Source organism: Drosophila guanche, unplaced genomic scaffold (assembly GCF_900245975.1).
Source record: "Drosophila guanche unplaced genomic scaffold, DGUA_6, whole genome shotgun sequence".
NCBI classification, from domain to species: Eukaryota; Metazoa; Arthropoda; class Insecta; order Diptera; family Drosophilidae; genus Drosophila; species Drosophila guanche.
In genome coordinates this window covers 2,293,963-2,317,299 of record NW_022995755.1, presented here as the reverse complement: position 1 = coordinate 2,317,299, position 23,337 = coordinate 2,293,963, and the positions used below count along the sequence as shown (strand labels likewise).

General features: G+C 47.8%; 2 protein-coding genes across 6 annotated transcripts in view; both read right to left on the bottom strand.

Moving 5' to 3' along the window:
• Nucleotides 1-22,929, bottom strand: part of LOC117589473 (sex determination protein fruitless) — an 86,595-nt gene extending 63,666 nt beyond the window's left edge. The window contains exon 1 of one of the 5 annotated variants that reach the window (XM_034281410.1): nucleotides 22,838-22,929. In XM_034281410.1, coding sequence (XP_034137301.1) covers nucleotides 22,838-22,878 — 41 coding nt within the window. In that variant the 5' untranslated portion in view covers nucleotides 22,879-22,929. The remainder of the gene's footprint in view (nucleotides 1-22,837) is intronic. The other 4 variants (XM_034281413.1, XM_034281414.1, XM_034281411.1 and 1 more) reach the window with 4 other exon arrangements.
• On the bottom strand, nucleotides 15,244-16,724 carry LOC117589474 (coronin-1B-like). Its single transcript, XM_034281415.1, has one exon. The coding sequence runs from the start codon at nucleotides 16,682-16,684 to the stop codon at nucleotides 15,461-15,463; it is 1,224 nt and encodes a 407-aa protein (XP_034137306.1). The 5' UTR covers nucleotides 16,685-16,724; the 3' UTR covers nucleotides 15,244-15,460.
• Nucleotides 22,930-23,337: the final 408 nt, after the last annotated feature.

The following is a 23,337-nucleotide window of genomic DNA, read 5'->3' as shown; positions in this document are numbered from 1 at the left end:
TTTGTTGGTGGTTTTCATGCTGTTTGCATTTTGCTGAAACTTTTGATACACACACAAAAAGCTTAAGCGCAGGAAGACAAGTCGCCAGTCGCCAAAGCGGCAACAACAAAATGAAGTGAAATAAAATAAATGTTTTAGTTTGCATTTGGAATGCTTTGCATGTAATTTAAAAACTGGTCTAGCGGGGCCCCGTCCCGTCTCTCGCGAAGGTCCCGCCGCTAAGCTTGCCAAAATTATGCGAGACGACTTGCCCTCAGCCACGAATGTGTCGCCGCTTGCCCCCGCGCTCTCAGGTTGTCTTCTAAATTATTGTACCCAGCGACAGACAAAGAAAAACAACAACAATTTGGCAAATACGGAAGTGTATCGCGTATCAGCTTCTTCACAGCTACAACGCCTCAGGGCACTCTACTAAGCGGTGTGCGAATTTTGTGGAGAGCTTGGACACTAGCAAATCGAATTTTTGTACATTTTTAAATGTTTTTTTTATGCCTAGAACTACTGCAGATGGCGTCAGTAGCCAAGAAAGTTCTGCTGAGTATTTTCAGTTTACTTTTGCAGCATTTTTATCGCGAAATATGAGTTCCTATTGCTGAAACTTTTTGTATATTTATGGGACACTTTGCACATGCAAAGCAGACAGGATTTTTCATGTTTCATTTAAATTTGTTCCACCAAATATTCCATTTTTAATTTCATTTTCGCAGTGCATAAATCTCTCAAAAATAGGTTTCCAACCAAAGAACAAATCTCCGAAAAATCCACCTACTGTTCCCCCAACAGAAAGGGCATCCAAGTTGCGACTCTCCAAACATTTTTGCTGCTGCTTTTTTGGCAGCTTTTTGTTTGGAATGTAATAAATTGTAGTCAAACTCCCAAGCGCTGCTGCAAGCCAGTAACGAATTGATTTTGTTGCTGTTGTTTTTAATTATTAACTTGGTTAATGAATCTACTTTGGCAGCGCGGACTGCTGACTGCGGATCGCTCGCTGCATGAGAACAACCTTCAAAAATCGTTGACGTTTGCCTGACCTTTGCTATTTGGCCACAAAAGAGACAGAAAGAGAGAGAGAGAGAGAGAGCGTTTGGATATTTTTGCATATATATTGAAGCCAAGATTGTGAGAGCTAAAACATGTTTTAGCCAGGAATAGCGGACTTCTAATTGGCCCAAGTGTTTAGTTCATTGAATCGCGTCCCTGGGCGGATTCCTGGACAAGTGCTGGGCGTCTCTGGTGCATTCACCTTTTGCGTAATGAACACCAACAGCGCCACCAACAGAGCCAAAGGACTGGAGCGGGTTCTGGCGCGCAGCTGCGTTGTAAAAATTAGAATTTCGCCTGTGCCACACGAAAGATGGCCCAAGCACGGGCAAAGCTGATAAAGCCATGGCCAAGCAATGCCTTTGCGCTACAAAAATAATTGCAAATAAAAGGCAAGAGCTGCACCTGAGAGAGAGCCAGTAGAAAAGTGCACTGGGGCCAAGGAGCCAAGAAGCCAAGCACCTGTGCACCAAGGCGTTTAATTCCATACGAAAAACAAACAGCGAAGTGAAGCCCAAGTGAAGTGTTGCTGCGGCAAATGTTGCATGATAGCAGCAAATGGCTGGGGTCTCAGTTGCAGTTTCAGTTGCAGTTGCAGTGCCCTGTCCTCGGCCTAAGCAATGCGGCTGTTGAAGTAACAGCATCGAAGAGCCGTTATCAATATCTGGTTTGTCCACTCAGCGGGAGAGAGACAGAGAGAGAGAGAGAGAGGAGAGACTGGGATTGGGGCAGGACAGGATTGGGCCAATGTACCTGAGTGGCAGCCACTTTCAGCCAGAGGAATGCGTTCAGCAGAGGCAGCAAGAAGCGGTCTTAGGGTAACTGCAAATGTTGCCATTTATATAGCACAATAAACATTTGGTCTTGCCTCTTCTCTCTCTCTCTCTCTCTCGCTTGTTGGTGTTCCTGTTTCTTGGCCAGAGTGTTATCCCGTGCCGCAGCTTAGTTAGCCAACTATTTTTGTATTTTTTTCTTCTACGCCCAACGGACGGTCCAACGGTTCGCCTCGATTCTCCACGTTGTTTTTTTTTTTTCTATTAAAATTACCATCAAGATTTACATTTCAGTAGGCAACAGGTTTGGGCTCCTTTTAGGCAAATGTGGGCAGCCCCCACAGCCCCCACAGCCTCCTCCTCCGCTCCCTTGGCTAAATGCCTTGGCATCATCTGCCCACTCGCTAAATCCGACGCTCAAGTCAAGTGGAAAATTGTTGCCATTTTGCGGTTGCTCTCATTTTGCTTTGTTTAATGTCCATATTTAGTACGGGAAGCTGGAGCTGGCCATGAATGAATTACCAGATCAATCTGGAAACAATGGGCCATAGCAAATATAGCTTATCGTGGGCTGGCGATTGGGACACCACCGCAAAGGTAAGCACAGGATTTGGCGTCTTTTTCCAAGGCTAATTGTGTGTGCGCGGGTCCGTTACTTTCGTGCAAGATTCCGCAGGGCAAAACTGCGTTCTAAGTGGATGAATAAGGGGAAAAACTGCTGTGGCTTGAACTGTGCTTTAGCACAGATTTAAGTATAGTTCCCCCCAAACATTTATAGATATAATTGCACATTGATATGTGCACATTTCTGTAGCTCTTTGTATTTTTTACGATCTACCTCAACAGGTTCAAATTTTATGCTTTCAATTTAACGATCTCTGTGTTCAGGTTATATGACAATAATTTGGAATTTTCGGAGGCTTTAGAGCAGCTTTTAATAATAAATTAGTTCATGCCGAGCATGGACTTTTATATTGATGCAAGAAGACAACGATCTTGGAGATATTTGAATCATAAGTTGTGCCCAAGAGGCGCAGTAAGAAGCGACATTTAACACTACATTTGTGCATCAATGAAGCCTTCCACAAGTGCCCAATGAGCTTCAAGTTTTAGGCTTTAACACCACTCGCTTGTGTGTCATTTACATTCACATTTAGCCACATTATTGCTTGGTAAATGTAATAATTAACCCACACAGGCAACTGACCGCCCGATAAGTGCTTTATTATAGCTGCCATTTTGGCGTCTTTAAACATTTGCTGGCCTACAAAATGTACCTACGTGGAGTGCTTTGCCACTCGAAGCAATTAGCCAAGAGCCCAGTCAATAAAGACAAAATAACGAGTCCAAAAGGTAACTCCTCCTCCACGTCATTGGCCAATAAAGCTATCAGGATATATTCTTGGCTTGCAGTTAGTCAGCGCTTCAACCTGCAAAACTCATAATTGGTACGGGAGGAGTCGCCTGGTCCCTGGCCTGGCTGCCAGGGCAATAAATTGTAATTTCATTTAACATTTTACAAGCTTTCAAAAGGCATAAACGGAAATTTAAAGCAGCCACAGCCACAGCCACAGCCACAACTAGGAAGCAAAAGACTGTGGCCACATGGCCACTGTGCAGCCTGTTCAGGCACCTCTTCGCCAGGTTGCAGCCTTACGCATTAGGACATGCAGTGGCCCAGTCAGTGAGGGGCAGTCAGTCAGCCAACAGCACAACGATGTATAAAACAATTTAAATATTGCCGCTGCACTTGCAACAACAAGGGGCAGCAGCCAGAGACACAGCCAGAGAGCGGGAGAAACTTGTTTGCCAGCTAAGTTTCGCGGATGCATCTGCAATCTGAATCGGCCAGCTACGACGCTAATCTTCATCATCACCATCACCATCATGATGATGTTCGTCAACGGTGTCAGGCAATGGGCAAAACCTAGCTGCAATCCTGATCAAGCTCTGCACAGTGCAAGAAAGTGCAACAAAATTCCAGGAAAAAATCCAAACAAAAAATGCAAAAATCCAAATAAAATTTGTAGATTTTTGAGCGGTTTATGCCCCTAAAAAATATATAAAAAAATGCACCACAATGTGTGGCACATTGTGCCATAATTTTGTGCCGTGTAGCCAGAGACGGCAGAAAGGAGCGAGGGAGCACGCATGGGCCTGGGCCTGGGCCTGGGCCTTAGCCGGGTTGTCTTGTTGTCCAGCTCGGCCAGCGCCATGTTCATTTAAATCTACAACTTTTGGAGGGACAACTTGACTGTGGCTCCGACTGAGAATGGCACTGACTACACGGGAACAAGCCAAGAAGGAAACCAACAGAGGCTGCCATGTGAGAAAATTGTGCACTTGAGAGAGAGAGAGAGAGAGAGAGAGAACCTTTCGAGGTTTGGTCCGGTTAACTGCGATTGCCTCTTATATAAAATGAAAATTCCATCCGCAGCGTATGTACGCTGAGGCGGAGGCATGCGAGTGAATGGCCCCAAGCTGCGATGGGAGACTGTGGCAGAGGCACAGGCCTGCTGCATGGACCGACCAAGCGAGGCCGAAGCCTCGCAGCCGCTTATCTCGAATTCATTATTGAAATTCTTCTTGGCCCTAGACCCGTTCCGTAGGCAGTGGCTAACGGTAACTGGCAAGGGATCGGGCCAAAACATCTTAATGAAAATTGAATTTTATGTTTATTACGCAGCCAGCTCCTGGCCCTGAGTATAAACTTTTGAGGGGCTGTCTGGGCAGGGGATGTTTGCCTGATAACTTAAATGAAATAAAACTAATGGAAAATCGAGCTGTTCCCGATAAACCACGAACTGCCAATGCACTTGGAAATATTTTTCTACATTTTTTTGTACATTAAATGTTGGCCAATAAAACGATTCACTCATCGCTACAAAATTGCAATTAATGAATGCATTTAATGCACGTTTTTTGTGCATATTAATTGAGCAAATGGAGTTTTTTTTACCCATAAAAAAACATATTTCGGGAGTTGCAAGAGAATATTGTGGGGCAAGGTGGAAAAGCAAAGAAAATTGGCTGCAAAATAAAAGTAGAATGAGGGAAAATATAAAAATAGTTATTCAAATTATAATTGCAATTTGTTTAAGCATTTTTATACATTTTTTTAACATGCTACTTTCATTTTTTAAGTGTTTTTTTTTTAAGTTTTAATTGAAAATAAAATCTAAAATTAAAAAAATATAAATAAATAATTGAGAGACTTTTAGGAGAACATTTTTGGCCATTGTAAATAAATGAAACGCTGAACAAAGCCTTAAAAAATATTTGTCATAATTTAAAAAATAGAATTTAAGTCTTAAAAACATCCCAAACACCATAAGTGTCCGTCGCTTCATGCAAGTATTTTGAAATGCAAGTTGAACCTTTTGGAAATCGGCTTGGCCCGATCAGAGAGGCCCCACGGAATGGGATCTCTTGTGCTGGCTTGTGGGATCCCAGCTCGACCTCAACCTGCCTGTCCAACTGTCATGGCAAAGTGAATGCATCCTAGGAAATTCGATTAGCCGGCCGAGCCACCGAGCCCAAGCCGGAGTCGAGGCCAGCCAAGGGACAGCGACATTCGGAATCACAGAGCCACCAACAGCTAGGCCAAGTCACAGCGAGTGGCCAAGTGGTTGCCCCATCCGCTAACCGCTGCTCTCCCCCTCTATTTATCACACACACACATGGAGACACACAATTACATGGGCCACATGCAACTAGGAAGCAAAATGATCTGGCCTGCCTGCAGCAAGCAGCAAGCAGCAAACAGCAAACAGCAACAAAAACAAGAACCGCTCAAAGACCTTGGTATGGGGCCAAAAGCCCATTGCAAGCGGGCATTGGCTTGCAACGGCAACCTGCCACACGCGGCCTACGTAAGTGGCAAGATCGCACACACAGTCTCTCGGCTCGTCGCTCTAAGGATGCCAGGCGAAAGGTGGGCAGGTTGGTCGGTTTCTGTGCCCAGATTTGCTGGGTTGCTAGCTGGGTAGGTAGGTCCATGTGGTACGCCTTTGCTGCCTGATGCTGCTGCCTGCCATGCCCCCAAGTTGTTGCATTGATTTAGCAAACATGCATTTTTATAGCCTTACAACGCGCCCAGCTAACAGCAACTGCAACGGCAACAACGGCAACAACAGCAACGAGTTTCTCTATTATTTATTCCAAGCTGACGGCCAAGACGACACTGCAACAAAATGCGGAATTAAATGTGGAGATTTTAACACCCAGCTGAAAAATTCGATGAATCCTTTGTAGATTCTAAATCAGTTTTTAGCTGCCAAACATTTGACACCTTCAAATGATTGCCCCTCAGTGCATTTTGTGCAAAGTTCCTTCGAATTTCATTTGAATTCCAGCCACAAAACGTTGCATTTGAGTCCCAAATAAATTCCTAAATTGCTGCTCATTTCCGCCACCCCCTTCGTTGCTCTCATTTCTCTCAGTGTACGCATTGCACTGCTCTGCCGCCTGTGCCGTCTTCCCCTGGTGGCTGGCCTCTGATTATTTTGATAGCGCTGTGGCGCACAGCTGCAGGAAAGTCTCCAAGTTGCAAGTTGCAAGTTTCTTCAGTCTTCAATCTCTCCAGAGCACCCGCCGCAGCAGCCCCGCTGCACGGATTAAAGTGTTATTAATGTTTATTATGGCTGAATGAGTTTTAATGTTCGTCGAGGTTATCATTAAAAAGTTGTTAAAAATTTGAATACCACGTGAGAACAAACAGCGCCGAGAGAGCGTCAGGCTCTGGCCGTGTCTTGGACAAAAACCAGTGGCCCCCAGACCAGACCAGACCAGACTTGGCCAAGACCCGCGTCCAGGTTTCAGTTTGCAGTTGGAGCAGGAAGAGCGCGTACTTTATTTTGATTGAAGCTGCCATGGAATTTCTTTTGTGTGTTGGCTCGAAGATTTTTTAATGATCGGTGACAGGATTATTAAAGTCATTAAGCGGCCAGGCCACTTGCAGCCAGAGCGGACCGGACCGGACCGGACCGGACCGTGCTGCATCTAATAATGTTAACTGTAACTGGCAATGGCAATGGCAGGTCGTAAAAGTTGCCACTTGCAACACGGCTGGCAGTACAGCTGCAGCAGCAGACTCCCCATATGCTGATGCTGCGGCTCATGCCTCTGATCATATAGTCCCCCCCCACCTGGCTCTGTTTGGGTTTTTGGGGTTGCTCTTTGCTGGCCTACAGCCCCAAAATTACAGCCGAGCATCAAAGCATCAAAATAAATGCACCAAAGAAAAACCAATTTCCATTTGGGCACAAAAACTGTTGCGAACTTGACACGAGATTGAGCCACAATGTGGGCGCAAACTATGACGCAGAGATGGCCAAGAAGCTGCTTGAAAATAGTTTATGAAATATGTAAAATGTTGGCTGATCTTTTATGTAGTTTGTTGGGGAAAATATGAACTTGCAGGCGCTTCTTGTGCTCTACACTTGATGATGCTGCAGAAACCTTTCCTTTATCTGCCCTGAGACAGGCAGGTACCAATCCAATGCCAACCTTTGAAAGTTGACCCAGTTTGATAACGTAAACGCTGATGTAAAAATGCAATAAAAGCGTCTTCAAGCTGTGTCCCTTCCGAGTCCAGAATGTCCACTCCGTTGGCCGATGCCCCAGCGCGTGGTGTCCTTGAAACTCGATTTGTTTTTTTGCACTTGTTCTGGCTCGTGTTTTTGTCCTGCTGCTCCTGCAGCGGCTTAAAGAGCAATTTCGCTCGTCGACTGTCGACTGGCGGCTGGCTTTTCATGTCAAGCGGCATTAATGCTGGCACGTTTATAAAATTGCAGCTTACAGCGACGACTGCTTGGCGGTGTGGCGGACGCCTACTCTGGCGGAGGAGCACCTTAAACTGAATTATGGCCCAGTCTAGCGATTACTGTAAAGCTGTCAGATGACAGCCGAATACACGGACACGTACACGAAAACGTCAAATTATTGACACTCAACTGCGGCCCCATTCGATGGGGGGTTGGATCCTGCAACGAGCAAAAGTTCCTCTGGCAGCATCCTTCGAAAATTTGAAGGTCTGTCGCAGCGTCGTTGTGCAATGAAAAGTTTACAGCTCTCGCAACTGCCACGCCCCCAAGCACACACACACACACAGAGCGAGAGAGAGAGAGAGAAAGAGAGACGCACAGTGAGAAAGAGAGCAAGAGGGAAGCGTCGCAATTTCTTGGTCAAGGTCACGAACAGCAGTGGGCGGGGGCATCAGCGAAGAGTAAAAAGCCAAAGAACTAAAATTACAAACACGAGCCAAAGGCAGGTCGAGTGGGCGGCCAGGCGTAGTCATGCTCGGAAAATGTTGGAATAATATGGGAAAATGAAAAATGTTCAGAGGTAGAGGAGGGTGCGAGCCGAGAGGTACGCACGCACACACACATTGGCTGCCGCTGCTATCGATTGAGATTTCAATCAAGGAGAACAATTGATTTACGAATGGGCCAGCGAATGACCAGAGCAGAGGTAACGAGACAAAGGCGGGGCCTGGGGAGTAGCCGCCGCCAAAGGAGTAGGAGCTGAAAGAGCTTAAATGGAGTCCGAGTACTGGGGCGCAATTAGCTGGCTGAACTGACTGGCAAACTGCAATTTTAATTGCCCATCGCTGGTGCAGCGTTGGGACGGCATTTGTGCATTTTTGCTCTCCTCGTTTTTTGACCGTTAGACGCCAAGACGGGGAACGGGAGACTGCGGAGCGGGCGACTGTGGCTCGGGGGACTGCAGACTGTGGATCGCTGTCTCATTTTGCAATAATCAGCGACAACGAAATGGAGCACAAACGTGGCTAATTGTAAAAATTGTTTGCAATTTAAATTGTTTACCAGCAAACAGTAAACAGTGCGAGGAGTTCCCCAGACTAGCTGGTCGTAAATGTAGCAGCCAACAGTCGCGGCAGCAGAAATGCAACAGCCAACAGTCGCATCAGAAATGTAGTTACGGCCCAAAAGCAATTGCAGCATCAGCAGCGGCCGAGCAACGTGGCCTAATCACTAGTAGGCATCGTAAAAAGGTTCCTTGCCACATCGCATCGGCAACGACATCGTAAAAATGTGTGCATTAATAAACATTATGCAACATGCGACAGACAGCAAAATGATGCGATGAAACAACAACTCACGGGTTCTCCTTCGCACTCTTCCTACGTTCCATTTGCAATCATTTCTCTCGCTCTCTCTCTACGTTCCATTTGCCATCATTTCTCCCGCTCTCTTCCTACGTTCCATTTGCAATCATTTCTCTCGCTCTTTCGCTATGTGCCATTTGCAATCATTTCTCGCTCTATGGTTACACTGAGAAATATTTGCAGGGCTCACAGATCGGCAGCGACGTATGAAATGTGCATAGGAAACGATTTTGCCCAGCGCAGTCGGCATACGCACAGCTTAAACACTTCGTGGGGGTGGCTTCGGCTTAAGCACAGCATAAACAGTTCGTGTAATTTCGTCGTATGCACAGAGAATAGCGGCAGCGGCAGCGGCAGCAGCCTGTGCACAATTGATCGGCTGCGCGCAGCGGCAGAGAAGCTTGAAACGTTTTTGATTTTGTTTCTCTCTTTTGTCCATGCACTGAAACATGTGAGTGGCTGCGTGCCGACTTTTAGCTTCAAAGTGTTTTCGTTTTCTCTGCTGCCTGCACTTCTCTCAGTGCATTCTCTCTGTTATTCCTTTTGCCTTTTGCCTTTTGCGCTGCGTTGACAAAGCATCCAGCGATCCAACTGCAGCTTCACCCCCCCCTGGGGTGTGTGAATTTTATGTAATAAGCAGTTTGCGGAGGGATCGTGGCCAGTTATAACGAGATTCACTTCACAGTTTACGGTTTTTGTCGCTGCGGTTGTGGCTGCTGCTGCTGCTCCTGTAGCGGCATTTAACGATGCGTTTATTAATGCGAGAGCGAAGATCGAGAGATCCTGAACAGAGCGAACATTTTTATGTGCCGCCTCATTGGCCTTTATCTATGTTATCAGTACATTTAGAAATTGATTTTACGATCGTGTAATTATTGGCCTGTGGCAACTAATATTGCCAACATTGTTGCCAGAGGGGCAACCGGCTTCCACCAGCACTCCACGGGATGTGCCTTTATGGCTGCATTAAAGTCGAAGAAAAATTAATGGCAGACGCGTCTTTTGCCTTTAAACGAGTGTCCAGGAAATGGCCTGAACTCTGGCCACATTTTGACTGTTTTTTTTTTTTTTTTTTTTTGCCTAATGAAAATTGGACTTGGGCCCATTTGGTGTAGCATTTTATATGGCAAAAGTTATGCAACGGATGCCCAACCCCAGAGCGATACATTTCCCAGCAGATGCCAGCGGAGAGAAAATTTCTCAGGCCGAGCCATTTATGGCATATGGATTGGCAATTGTCGAGATCGATGAACAATTTAACGGGCAGTCCGCTGGCTGCCTTCAGTTCTAACTGTCCCTCTGACAAAATGCCGCAACCTGCAAATGTAACTGACAGACAGAGAGAGAGAGACAGAGAGAGAGAGAGAGAGAAAGAGAGGAGAGGCAGACAGAGACGTACAAAGGCCAGGGCCGAAAGACGTGAGGATGGGAGAAGCAAAAACGATACACACAGAGAGAGAGAGAGAGAGAGAGAGAACAAAGAAAAAATAAATCAAATTTTCTCATCAATCTCATCGAACATGAAAATGCACTTTCAAAACGCATTAAATAAACCATAACGGCACGCATGCGCAGCTGTGGCAGAGGCAGGGGCAGGGGCGGGGGGCAAGGGAAGCTGCAGTCCGCGTCCGAGGTTGAGGCCGCGTAAATCTTTCACTTTGAGCCAAATGCAGCACAGCTAACTGAGGCTAACTGGAAAACTAGCGGCCAAGAAATAACGTAAACGATAAATGCGCATAGGCAAGTGCACAGCCAGCCAGCCAGCCAGCTGGGAGAAGGAGCAGCAGCAGGAGAACTCCAACTCCAACTCCAACTCCAAGGCAGCTGCTGGCCAGACTCTCTGCATTTGCCATGGTCTGGCCATATTTGGCATTGGCTTTGGCCCGAAACTTCATGGCATGGCGAGGCACGGCACTGGCACTGGCTCTGGCTCTCTGGCTCTGGGCTCTGGCAGACACGTTGCGACTGCGCTGACAAATTGCTGTGGTTGTTGTTGTCGCCGGCACCAGGCCGCAGCAAAGTCCTCCAGGCACACAAATTTGGTAGCACGCCGCGCACGGCGGCACTCAATAGTGTCCAATAATTCATAACGCAGCCAAAATTGGCAAAGACTCTTGATAAGCCGACGATGTGGCTGCTGCTGCTGCTGCCGCGCGTAATAAATCTGAGCAATTTGTTGCACACTAATCGCCAGAGCTAATGCCAAAGCTGCAGCTCGGCGATCTGGTGGCCAAAACGGTGTTTCGTTTTCCCCATTTTCAATTGAAAGTATCCATTGGCTCGGCTCCTAGGCAGGTTGCAGGTGTTTCTGCCACAGCGCACACAACAATTAGTGGGCCAAATAAATCAGGTTGAAAATTGCGTTCTTAGCCATGAAAACTAATATCGATAATATTTAGGGCTTGGAAATGGTTTTAGGGAATATTTTTAACACCCGATGGACCGCTGATTATCAAGAAATTTGCTTGCAAAAATGTTTCTCGAAATTTTGCCTTGCAACCCAGCTGAAGCTTCGTTTATGTGCTGCCTAATAAAAGCCATAATTTGTTGGTTAAATGAAATTAGCATGCATTAGAGGGAACGGCATGCAAAAGGCCAATAACGGCATAAACCTGCCATTGATCCTTGGGGCGTCCCTCGTCGAACGTCGTCGCTCAAGTATTCCCTGCGCATGTCTGACTGAGTGACTGACTGTCTGATTGACTTGGCCTGGACCTGGGACCTGGGACCTGGGGGCCTAGGCTATGACTGAGACTGAGACTGGCAGCGAGCATCAATGAAACTTGGCGGATGCTGCTGCTGCCTAACGGTATCGCGGCAGTCAGTTCGTTTCCCTTGCCATGGCCATTCCTCCAACCATTCCCATTGGGGAGATCTTTCTAATGGTGCACGCATCTGCATCTGCATCTGCATCGCAGCTGAGTGACCATCGAATGGACTGCCAACAGATTTTCCCACTTGCTCCCCTCTTCTCTTGCTGCTCTTTTGTGCTCTTTTCTTACTCGTTTTTCCCTCTTGCTCTCTGGTTTCTTCCCCACTGGCGGGCGCCATGTAACTTGATTTTTTCTCTGCGACTGCCATTAGTTATGATGAATGATGTTTGGAATTATTTAAATATATTCAATTAATATTAGAAGACACAGCATAAACAACAGCCGCACACGAAAGTCGCTAAAAACATGCCTCAAGTGGCCTCTCCTTTTGGATAATTGAAACATTTTGCACACTTTTGGCATGTGGACTGCCTTCGGGCATAAGTTAATAAAATAATTGAGCTACATGACAGCAACAAGTGCACAAGTCCGGCAGAAATAGTTGAGGCCACGATGGCCAGACAAGGAACAAGGAACAAGAGAAGCGTGACCCACACAATCAATAAATAAATATCTGAGTCAGAAGAGTCCAACAGTGGCGAAGAGCAGACAAAAAGGCAATTACCAATTGTAGGACTGCCCTAGAGTCGGTCTGCAGCTTCTGGTTCCCGCTGCTGGAACAATTTCTCTTGAAAATTGAATACCAAATAAAGCGCAGTAAAGCGGAGGAAACTGCAGAGGAAAGGTCGAAGCTTTAGATACACTCGCAGAGCCATGGAACATGGAGGAAAACCTTCAAAAAATTGGCTGAAAACTTCAAATGGGAGGAAGATCACTTTCAGTCAAGCAATGATCACTGATCAGTGATCAGTGATCAGTGATCAAAGTGTGCAGTAATTTGGGAAATTAATTTGCTTTGTTGCAAGCCTCAGCCCAGACCTTTAGCCAGTCAAACACAGGACACAGATAGAGAGATACTCTGGAGCTGGAATATGATTTACATGCGGCACTAACTTGGGAGCGAGCTGAACTCGTTGGCAGCAGCAGCAGTGGCAGCATTGGCATTTGCCGTTCTTTCGACGTTTCATTGGTCGTGCCACGTTTGCCACCTGTTCCTGATCCGCAGTTGTGGAACCCCTTTTGCCAGCAGTTCTTGCCACTGCCTCAGTCTCTTCTGGTTTTCTTGCAACCGTTATTGTTGCTGGCTTTGCCTTGTCTTGCCTTGCCTTGCCTTTATATCGTTAGCTAATTTTATTGTTACAATAACTGTTGTTGCTGCCTGCTGGTGCCTGCTGGCATAAATGGCATTGCCTCTTGCTGCCTGTTGATGTTGGCTATCTATCGCGTATCTTATGACCGGCCTTGCTTCCACTCGTATCAATTCTATTAAGCTTGGCAGCAGCAGCAGCAGCAGCAGCAGCACCCATTCCCCCTCTGTGACTCCCATTCAGCCTGTGACTAATCATGCAGACCCAATCATGCCACAAGTTTATTTATTTTCACGTTGCAACTGCAACGAGCAAACAAAAACTGGGTAATCCACTTGCAAAATTCCTCGATTTTTTCTTCCTTGCCGTGTCCACATAGATTTGCCATTTTCCTGGCTGGCTGCTGTGGCTGCTGTGGCTGCCTCGCTCTTATCGTGTGAGTATCAAGGCTGCTGCTTGTTCTCGTTATTGTTTGCCTGTTATGTTTTTGGCCTGTCCGGGTTCCAGGGGTTCCATTCCTCTTTGTGTGTTGTGTTGACTGTTTCACATTTTTATAAAGTGAGTTATCTGCTGGGCTGTCGTGTGGCTGTGGCCATTGGCCATTCCCAGCTGCACTTGTTCTTGTTCGGTCGCTGAGCTGCTCCATCTGTGCAGCATCTCTGCTCAGCACAGCTGTCACTCGACTGGCCCGTTAGCTGTCCTTGAAAGATCTCCAACTGGCTAACTGTGTGTGTCTGTTCGTGACCCTGAGGTCTGTCTGTGGTGTAACACAGATTTCTGGGCGAATGTTACATTTATTTTATAAATGGATTTTGTGATTAGATTGGGGGATAAGCCAAACGATTTGTCGAGGCCTTAAAGGGAACCATTTCTCGTGCAGCTTCGCTTCCATCTTCCAATCACACAACAGCCGCTGCTGTCAGCGTGTCTCCCAGCAGCTTAGCGACATCCAACCTGGGCAGGTTTGATCATCTTTGATTCGATGTCAGAGTCAATGCAGCTGAATGCAGCGAGCGTAATTGATAAAGACCGACAAATCCGTTGATGGCTATGTTAATGCACGAGAGGAGAATGCCACATAAGGCGGGGCAGGCAGAAGATTTCCCTCCAGAAGGAGGAGCAGCAAGACAAGGCCCGAAGAGGGTCTGTGTCTCATTCGATTTTTAGCATGATTATCGCCATTACAGCAACTGTTTTTGCGGTCACAAAAGGCAACTGCAACTGCAACAAGCAAAACAAGAGGGGAGTGGCAACTTCTGGCTGCTGGCTGCTGGCTGCTGGCTGTGGCGCATAAATTGCGTTAGGATAATGATCGCGCTTTGGCACAGTAAATCGCATTTCGAAATGCAACGGACACCGGCGAGATACAGTTCGAATGTGCTGCCACAGCGCTGCCTGAACTGGTTCTGCAACAAATTTGATGAGCGAGGAAAGCAAAGCAAAGCAAAGCAAAGCAAAGCAAATGAAAGAACGGAGAATGAGAGAGAAGAAGGCAAAAGAAAGCTGAAGGAAAAGCAGTGGACGGGGCGAGCGTATCAAGCACCGTTTTGGCCACGCATGCTGGGGCGCCATTTAAATTGAGATTTATTGGCAGCCACCGCCGATGGTGCAGCTGCAGGTGCAACATAGTCTGCTGTCAACTGTAAAACGCTTGCCTTGCCGTCCAGCGCTTTGTCGTGTGGCAAGGCTGATATATAACAGCCAACAAATCGCCGGCTGCCGGGCCTTCATGTGGATGAAGTTATTAGGCGACTTATTTCGTGTTGCCAGTACAAAATCTCGCCTCGCCTCGCCTTGCCACAGATTACCACAAAGTAATGACAAAGAATCTTAATTCAATTTGCCTGATGGCAGGAAATTGCTTTTATATTGTGCCTTGATGTCACCAGAGATTTTGAGGCTGCTAACAGGAATTCATGTTGAAGGTTGCGGGTTTAGCAGCTGCGAAATTGTGGAACTTGCCCTGGAGGATCTCTAACTGCACAGCCTGAACCAGTGCTACAAATTGTCAGCCAGAAAACTGCAGAATTCACAGCTGAAATTGGACAACTTTGAACAGATTTCGAAGGTAGCTTCTTGGCCCTCTACTGGCCTTTGTGTGTTCTTTCTTTTGTTGCCCCACAGTTGCTGGATTCTCATCAAAACTTGCCTTGGGAATTAGCAAAAATATAAAGAGTTCCCCAGCTTTATCCTGTGCACTCGACTGATCGTCAAGTGTCCTTGAAAGATCTCTCTAGAGCTCTCTTGAAACTTTTAATCTGCCATAAAAATCTTCAAAGTTCTCAGACATTTGTCGGGTCTATTTGCTGGTCAATGGAACACCAATTTGTGTGTGTGTACAGCTGGGAAAGAATCAGTTTACGCCTTAAAGCCCTCTCAAGTCGCATTGCCGCTCGCCTGCTGCTTGCGCAGCATCTGCTGCCACGCAGCCGCTGTGCGTATGCTGCCGCAGCTCTGATTACTTGTGGCACTCGCTAAGTGCTGGTTGCTTTTCTGCTACACTTTGAGGACAGACCTGCTGGCGGACAACGCGACGAAGCACTCCCTGAGCGAGAAGGTCACGGGCTCCGCGACGCTGCCTGCCAGCCACTGCTCGGCCGTGAGGGCAGCCTGCGCCGCCAGTGTGTCGGGGTAGATGTCCGCCTGGAAGTGATCGGCTTTGCGGGGCGCCGTCATGGACACCACCTGGCAGTGGCCGTTGCTCTGCAGGCGATAGAACTTGGCCACCTCGCAGGCGGCGATGTCGCAGCCGCGCTTCGGCATCATGGCAATGCCGCGCTGTGGCTCCGCCGTCTGAAATGTGTTCACGTAGTGCACAAACGGCGGCTCCGGCGTCACCTCGAAGTACTTGATGACGACATCGCCCTTGCCGCAGAGGTAGATCATGTTCGTGTCCGGATCGTACATGGGAAAGAGAACGCCGCTCGCCATCTCCATGCTGGCCATGACAATCGGCTCGTGCAGCGACCGCGGATCGCGCAGCGAGTACTGCCGCTCCGAGCCCCGACTGAAGCCCGTCGTGAAAATCAAACCCGAGCGCAGGTAGATGGCGCGCGTCGTTCTCGCGCTCTCGTGGCACTCGGCGACGCTCTCCAGCTCTCCGCTGCGCGGGTCGAATATGCGAATCTTCTTGTCCCGGCAGGTAGTCACCAGCTTGGTGCCGTTACGGTTGAAGCTGGCGCTGTACAGCACCTCCGGGTGGGCGTCAATGTGCACGAGCATCGCCCCGCTCTCCACATTCCACACGAGAACCTTCGTGTCCCAGCCCGCGGTGAGCAGCACATCTCGGGCCGTCGGATGCCACAGCAGCAGGTTCACGCGTCGCTGATGCTGCTCCAGACTCACCTTCGGCACGGTGAGTGTCGTGGTTGGTCCTCCATCGGGTATAAGCCACACCTTAATCGTGCAATCGTCCGAGGCGGAGGCTATCAGATTGTCGTTGTGCGGACACCAGGCAATGTCCAGCACCGAGCTCTTGTGGCCCGACACCAGCGGATAGTCCGGCGGTATGCGTCCCGCCGCACCGACTGGCAGCACAATAAACGCACCGCCGCCCGACGTTTCCAGTATGATGGCCACAAACTTGGGATTCACCGAGCACAGCGTAGAGTCCCAGCTGGTCTTGGAGACGCGTATGTCCTCGAAGCATTGCTCCCGCTTCAGCGCCTGCCCATAGACATGGCGAAATTTGGAGCTGCGCACCAGACGCATCCATGACATCTTCGCTGGGTACTTTTGTTGGGGGGACGGAAATGTTCCACTACAAATTTCGAATTTTCACGTTGCTTTTTTTTTTTTCGATATTTCTCGGTAGAGAATAAAACTTGAAATAAAGCAACAGAGAGACTTGGCAATGGCAGATGGACTCTAGATTTTGATTTTTAATTGCTGCTTTGCATCGGCCTACTTTTGTGGGGAAATTAATGAGGGGCTTAAGCAGTTATATTTGGGCAAAAGAAAACCTCCATAAAAGGAAGCATTCATTTAGGCAATTTCCAGGCTGCTGAACCTTACCTTTTGATGCTCCCTTTTCTCCTGCCCAGCGCATCCTGGGCCCCACTCACTGGCTCATATTTAATTGCAATTGACATTGATTAGCATTGGTGTTTTGTGTGTGCCAAGCAGCCGACGGCATCTAATGAGTTTGCCATGTGGCAAAACATAATTTCTGCATGTCAGTCACTCAGCTACAGACGGCTTGCAGTGTGCCGAGGAGGAGCTCCGGCTTGGAGCAGCAAATGGACATGGTGTGGGGCTAATCCTGCTCATCATCTACATCTACAGTTGGCCAGCGAGCGAATGCGATTTTGAGAAATCACCACAACCGGTTGTGTCCACCATTTGATGGAAAAGTCTTTGCTGTTGCCACCGATGTTGCTGCCTGGCACCTGCTGATTTTATCCTTGCCGTTTGGCCGCTTGCCTCTGCCTCTGCCATTTGATTGTCTGCCGTTGATTGCCGCTGATGTTCTGCAGCTGTGTGCTAGGCTTCCCGGTTCCCGGTTCCCGGTGGCTTGGAAATTAAGTTGCTGCCTGACAACATTTACATGCAACATGGCAACTGGCAGGCAGCTCTTTTGATGCTTTAATGATAAGACTTTTGCTGCCGCGATTGATTTTTCCAGGCTCAGAAGGCACAACATGTGCCTCAGCCCCACAACAAGGTCAATGGGTTAATGCGGCATCAGCAGTCGCAGTCGCAGTCGCAGTCGGGGCTTTTCGCCCACCACGATAATTGCAAGGCTCGCGGCAACTGTAAGTGCCACCGTTTCAGCTGGCGATTGACAGCGTTGCTGGAGCTGCCACTCAGCGGACAGACGGCGCATGTTGGCCATCAAGTGTCCAGGCTAAACATTTAGATTAGAGCCAGACGAGGACCAAGACGAGGAGGAGTCTTCCGTCGGGAATGCCATTTCTTTATGGGGCAAAACAATCGAAGCGACGATGGGGGATAATCTAGTTCAATTGTTGCATGCAACACAGCTACAGCTACAGCTACAGCTACAGCGGATAATTTCCTCGAGCTAATTGGGAAAAGTGCTCCCGTTGGGGCTTGTGGCTCCAGAGCCCATACCGTTGGCCATTTCATGTAAGTGACACCAACGTGGAAGCCGCCCGGCAGCCAGGCAGCCAGGCAGTCAGGCAGCCAGTCAGTGCTCCCTGTGCCCACAAAATAATAGCTTCATTGGGCCGCCAGTTTGTGGCAATTTCAATGCCAGCCTGCCCCTCCGGCACTGGCCAAAATGGGCAAAGCATGTCGTTGAATGGAATCTGGTCGGAAATTTGCATTGTCCTGCACCAAAAATGGTCCGTTCGGGGACATTATTATGCTGCCAATGCCAGAGCCCCCTAATGGCTCTAGTTGGGCATTTAAATGTCCATCAATTTATCAATTAAGTTTGCCAACTAAACAATTAATTGTCAGCCGTAGCCTGGCCAGACAGAGCTCTCCGCTCGCTCTCCTCTACTCACTTTGATCTCTGCATGGCTGCACAATTTATCCATCTCCAGCACCGAGCAGTCGGTTTTATGGCCGCGACGTTCCGACATTTACTAACCCGACTCGGAGCACGGCCTGGAAGTGCCGCAAATGCAGCAAAAGTGCCAATAAGTGGCACAGTAAAAATTTGCTGAGCTTTCCGCTTGCCACTGGAAGCGGAATTTATGGGCGTTGCACATGGCGCCAAAAAGGTAATGTGGGTGAGACACACAGACACGGACACGGACACGGACACGGAGCAGACCAGGTAACTGTGACAGTCGCAGCCGCCGCTGAAGGTTACCCCAGAAATGGCTGGCAAAGTGTTCAAAAATTACTAAAGCCGCTTATGGAGCAGACAACTATTCTGTGGCATGTTAGCGATGCGTGCGTGAGGTTTTCCAAGGCAAAGTGCTCGAAAGTGGAGCCAAAGGTAAGGGCTATATGCGTGACTTTTGTGCAGGTTTTCTTTTGATTTTATACACATCAAAATAGTTCCAAAAATGCAACTACAGAGTCAGCTCCTGCTTCAGTTCCTTCAGTTCTGTGCTTCAATAAAACTCACGGGCATCGCGGGCTTTAATGTCACCCACTTGAAAATGTTGCCATTGACAGAAAGTTCGAAATTACAAGAGGCAGTGGTGAGGCAAGGTGAGGCAGTTGCTGCTTCCATTCAGTCGGTGAAATTGCACTGAAAAACTGATATATTTGTGCACAGCTCTGCTGCCAAATTAGTTGCCACTTTCTTGTGCAGAAATGTTGGCATTTCCCATTGCAATTTCTTGACGCATTTTGACTCTTCTAATTTTGATCTTTTCGTTGCTCGCTCACGCAGCCCTCTCCAATTGTTGCTTCTGTTGCCACAGTAGCTCAGGCTATGGGGTAAATGTCATAAGTTAATTAGATTAAATTGCAGCTGCAAATATTGTTACATGTTCTACCGGCCTCTGCCTCTGGCTTTCCGTCTGACATTCTGCCAGTTCTGGCTCGGGCTCGTTCCAGCCCGTTCTGGCACGTTTCCCTCTTCCTTTTGCGTGCTGTGTCTTTATTTTCTCGCTGCTGCACCGCTGTCAATGTCACTTCTGCTGCATACTTTGCGGCTGTTCCAGCGGGCGCACAAAAGTAGGCAGCAAAACGCGAGGTCTGAGACGCTGCCCCGCACCGAACAAAAGGCGCGCTCTTATGTGCTACGCATGTAGGAACATTAATGACTGTGGCTCTAAGTGCAGCTGGCTGCATTAATTAAAGGAAAAAGAAAGAATCAACTAAGCCAACGCACTCGAAAAATTCAATAAGTTGCTTCGGTCCGGGCACCGCATTCGCCCAAGTTTGCTTTGCGGTGCTTGGGGTAAAAGTTGCACTTTTTTGTTGCAAGAAAACAAGCCAGCAAAGGGGTAAGCCACAGGCACAACCCACCCTCCGGCACACGCACCTACGCATGTTGCTGCCAAGGCGCCTAAGTGTTACGCATGTGTGTGCGTGTGTGCGCCATTTTGTTGTAGTCTGAGCTTAGGGGTGGGTCTGGCTGGGTCTGGGGAGTGCACTGAAGCAGCGAGCACTCGCAACGCATGTGGCATGCAATATTTTTAATGAAATATGCAACAGCAATACCCAGACGGAGGGGAGGCCACAAACAGCCCCCCACTCCCCAACCAGAGCTAGCCTCCCCGAGGGCACACCCTGCCGTCTAGTGTCTGCTGTGCAGCCCTGCACGTGCGGAGTCGAGTGCCTGATTTTTGCCATTGTCGTTACCTCTGTTACCTGCACGCATTTTTGCATTTTGTCCAACAAATGTAATAAACGCAAAGCGACGCATATTACATTCCAACTGCGAGTCAGCACCTAAGCGACCCAAATTGCAGCCGCTCCTATTACAGGTAATTGAATTGCGAGCGTTTTCTGCCATTTAATTAAACTAATTCCATGTGGGCTGAGGAAACAACTGATTAATATGGGGAGACACTTGGCATTTGTTGCCCCCAGACGCCGCTTTGCCGCAAATAAAATGCAATCAGCAGTGAATCAAGCAGGCAAACATCAACGGCAGCTGAAAAGTCTTCATGCCACAATGCCGCAGTTGACGAGGCAACCATGAGGGAGCTCCTGGCTCTGCTGCCAGTTCATTTGCTCTCCCTTCAAGTGGAGTGCCGAGTGCCGAGTGCCGAGTGCTGAGTGTGAAAACTGCTTGCCAGTTGCCAAAACTTAATTATTAAGTGCACTCTTGTCTCCCGCACAGTCGCAGTCTCCGCTCCATTTGTTTGTCTGTGCTCAAGCCTCGCTTTGATGGCATTTGCTTTAATGCATTATTAAACGGCAGCATTGGAGACGGAGACTGGGCAGAAGTCCAAATCAATTTCAAGAGCAATTTGTTACCTTCAGCAGAAATAAAACATAAAATAAGGAAGATTTCAGGCGCAGCAAGCTCCTTGAAGGCTCGCCACAGACACTTGTTTTTTGGTTGTTAAAGCCAAAAAGGAGGCCATGGCCATAATGAGCAGACGGCGTCGCTTTATTAGCTGCCAACATCTGATTCCTATCCAATTAGCGGGGCCAGAAAAAAACACAAATTGCTGTCTGCAAGCAGCTTCAAGCTTCAAGCTTCGAGCTTCGAGCTCCTCGCTCTATGGGCCATTATTGCCTCATTGCAGTGTGATTTATTGACTTGGCCACAGGTGTGTGCATCCTGCTTCCTGCTTCCTGCGTTTGTTGTTTGCGGCAGGTCAATACCAATTTTGCCACAGAGATTGGCTCAGCTTCCGGCCGGATGCGCATAATTCTGGGCATAAGGCAAGGAGCTCCAAGCTCCAAGCTCCAAGCTCCAGTTTTTTAATTACAGAACAAAGGACATCCACACGCACTTTACGGGCTGCTGTGTGTGTGTATCGGTGTCAGTGCGTGCCTGGAACCAGCCGAGTTGTGTGCTCCTGTCCTGTGCCAGTTGCACAGTCTGCTGCATTCATAAGACCAAGCCAAGTGCCGCTTGCAGCCTCAGCCTCAGACTCGACAGCAGACTGCCTCCCACAGAGCCACTCTCCTCTCCGCTAATGGTGCCACATGACTCGAGGCCATCGTTTCGTTTATTATCACGGCTATTGTGATTATGTTGATTATTCGCGGCCTTCGGCTATTAGAAAGGATAAAGCGGCGACACTTTCAAACTGTCTAACGAGCAGCCAGCTCCACCAATTAAATAAATGTCTTGGCTTTAGTTTGGGTTCCTGCTACTCCTGGGAGAGCACCTGGCACTGGCTCTATATTTCTGACAGCTACACGTGTTACTTAATCACACGGCAACTGGCGACTGGCAACTGAGCAGCCACTGAGCCGAGCCGGAAGTGCATGTCCAACGCTTGCAACACGAAACAAAACTTTGACTCAATTGCAAAAGAGAAACTTCACCGTAAATCAAAAAACTGTTCTATAAAAAGAAAATCTCTCTTTTGTGCCTGCACAAATGTGCGAGCGAACACCGAAGATTTTTGTTTACTCTTTCAGTGCGAAAAGTTTAGGCTTTAGAGCCAAAGGTTGCAATCTTTTTGGGGTACTCTTTTTAGTTGGCAAAATTCAATGATTTTTAACTTATTTCAATGCAGTTTCAATTGGGTTTTGGTTCGGGGTTTCCGAGGCAGATTTGTGTTCAAAAATCTCTAAAATTAGAGCTCTAACGCTGCGTTTTATAGGAAGAAAAAGCACAAAAATTCGTAGACCATAATAAAATAAATCGCTGTAATTTATGGCTAAGTATTTGAGTTCTTTTGCCCGTTTTGATCCCGAAGTGGTGGAATTATATTCAGCATTTTCTGTGCACTAAAACCCCCTTGATATTTAGTTGGGGTATTCGGAATTAATAGCATTATCGCATGCCTCCACGCCATTGGTCCGAACGGACCGAACGGCGTTAAATACGGTTGTTTGGCTCGTATTTCCGCAAGATTTGATCAACGCCTCGCCGGGGGGGGGATTCTAAGTTTTCATAACGGGCAGATACTGGAACCGGGAAGCGAACTGAAAGCTAAAATGACTTAATCTCTGGTTGCACTCCGCTTGCATGTTGCCGCACTTCAATGGCGTTGCATGTTGCTCAGCGCCTTTTGGTTGTACTTAGGTTTTGGTTTATTGTTTTTAGGTGCCGCAAGGGCTTGTTGGCCACTTTTTTGCGGCTATTACTTGTATTTATGGTCATGCTCACAATGCAGCTAAGTGAGTAGTTGGAAGGCCTAGAGCCAGTACGCTACATGCAGCACGATCCTCGTGGATATCCTCTCTCCATCATCCATGGATGCATTGCTCCATTTGTCCAGCGGCTAAGCACTGTCACTACTGGGACTAGTTTTTGGGCTACTTTTGGGTCTGGGTTTCTTACAACTAAATTTATATAAATGGCTTCGCACTTACCGCCTTGGCTGGATGGGGGCTTTGGTGTGTGTGGGGTGCATGTTGATTGTTGGTTTTTGGTTTTTGGTTTTTAAAGTTAACAAGAGAGAGAGAGTGAGAGAGTCCAGCTAGATTATGGACCATTTGGACTAATAAATAAATCAAATACGTTGCCGCGGAGTGTTGATTGAAGAGCAGCTGCTGACTCCGTGCGTTGATTGTTGATTGTTGATTGTTGATTTGTTGATTGCTGATGCCTCCACTTCCATCCACACACTTCCATCGTAATTCTCACAGTTTGGCTTCGATTTGGAGGCTGTTTTGGTGCCCTGCCTTGGCTCCAATATAACGTGTAAAAGTGTTTGCTTTACAATGTGCTTACCAACTATGTTTAAGGGTAATCTACCTTTTTGGGCTGGCCAATTGTGGGACTCCTTCATACTTTGTACTCTCGGTAGTTACTTTCTTTGCATTTTACATGGGTGCCTGCTGACCGCCTGCTCGGTTTAAGCCTAAAGCTT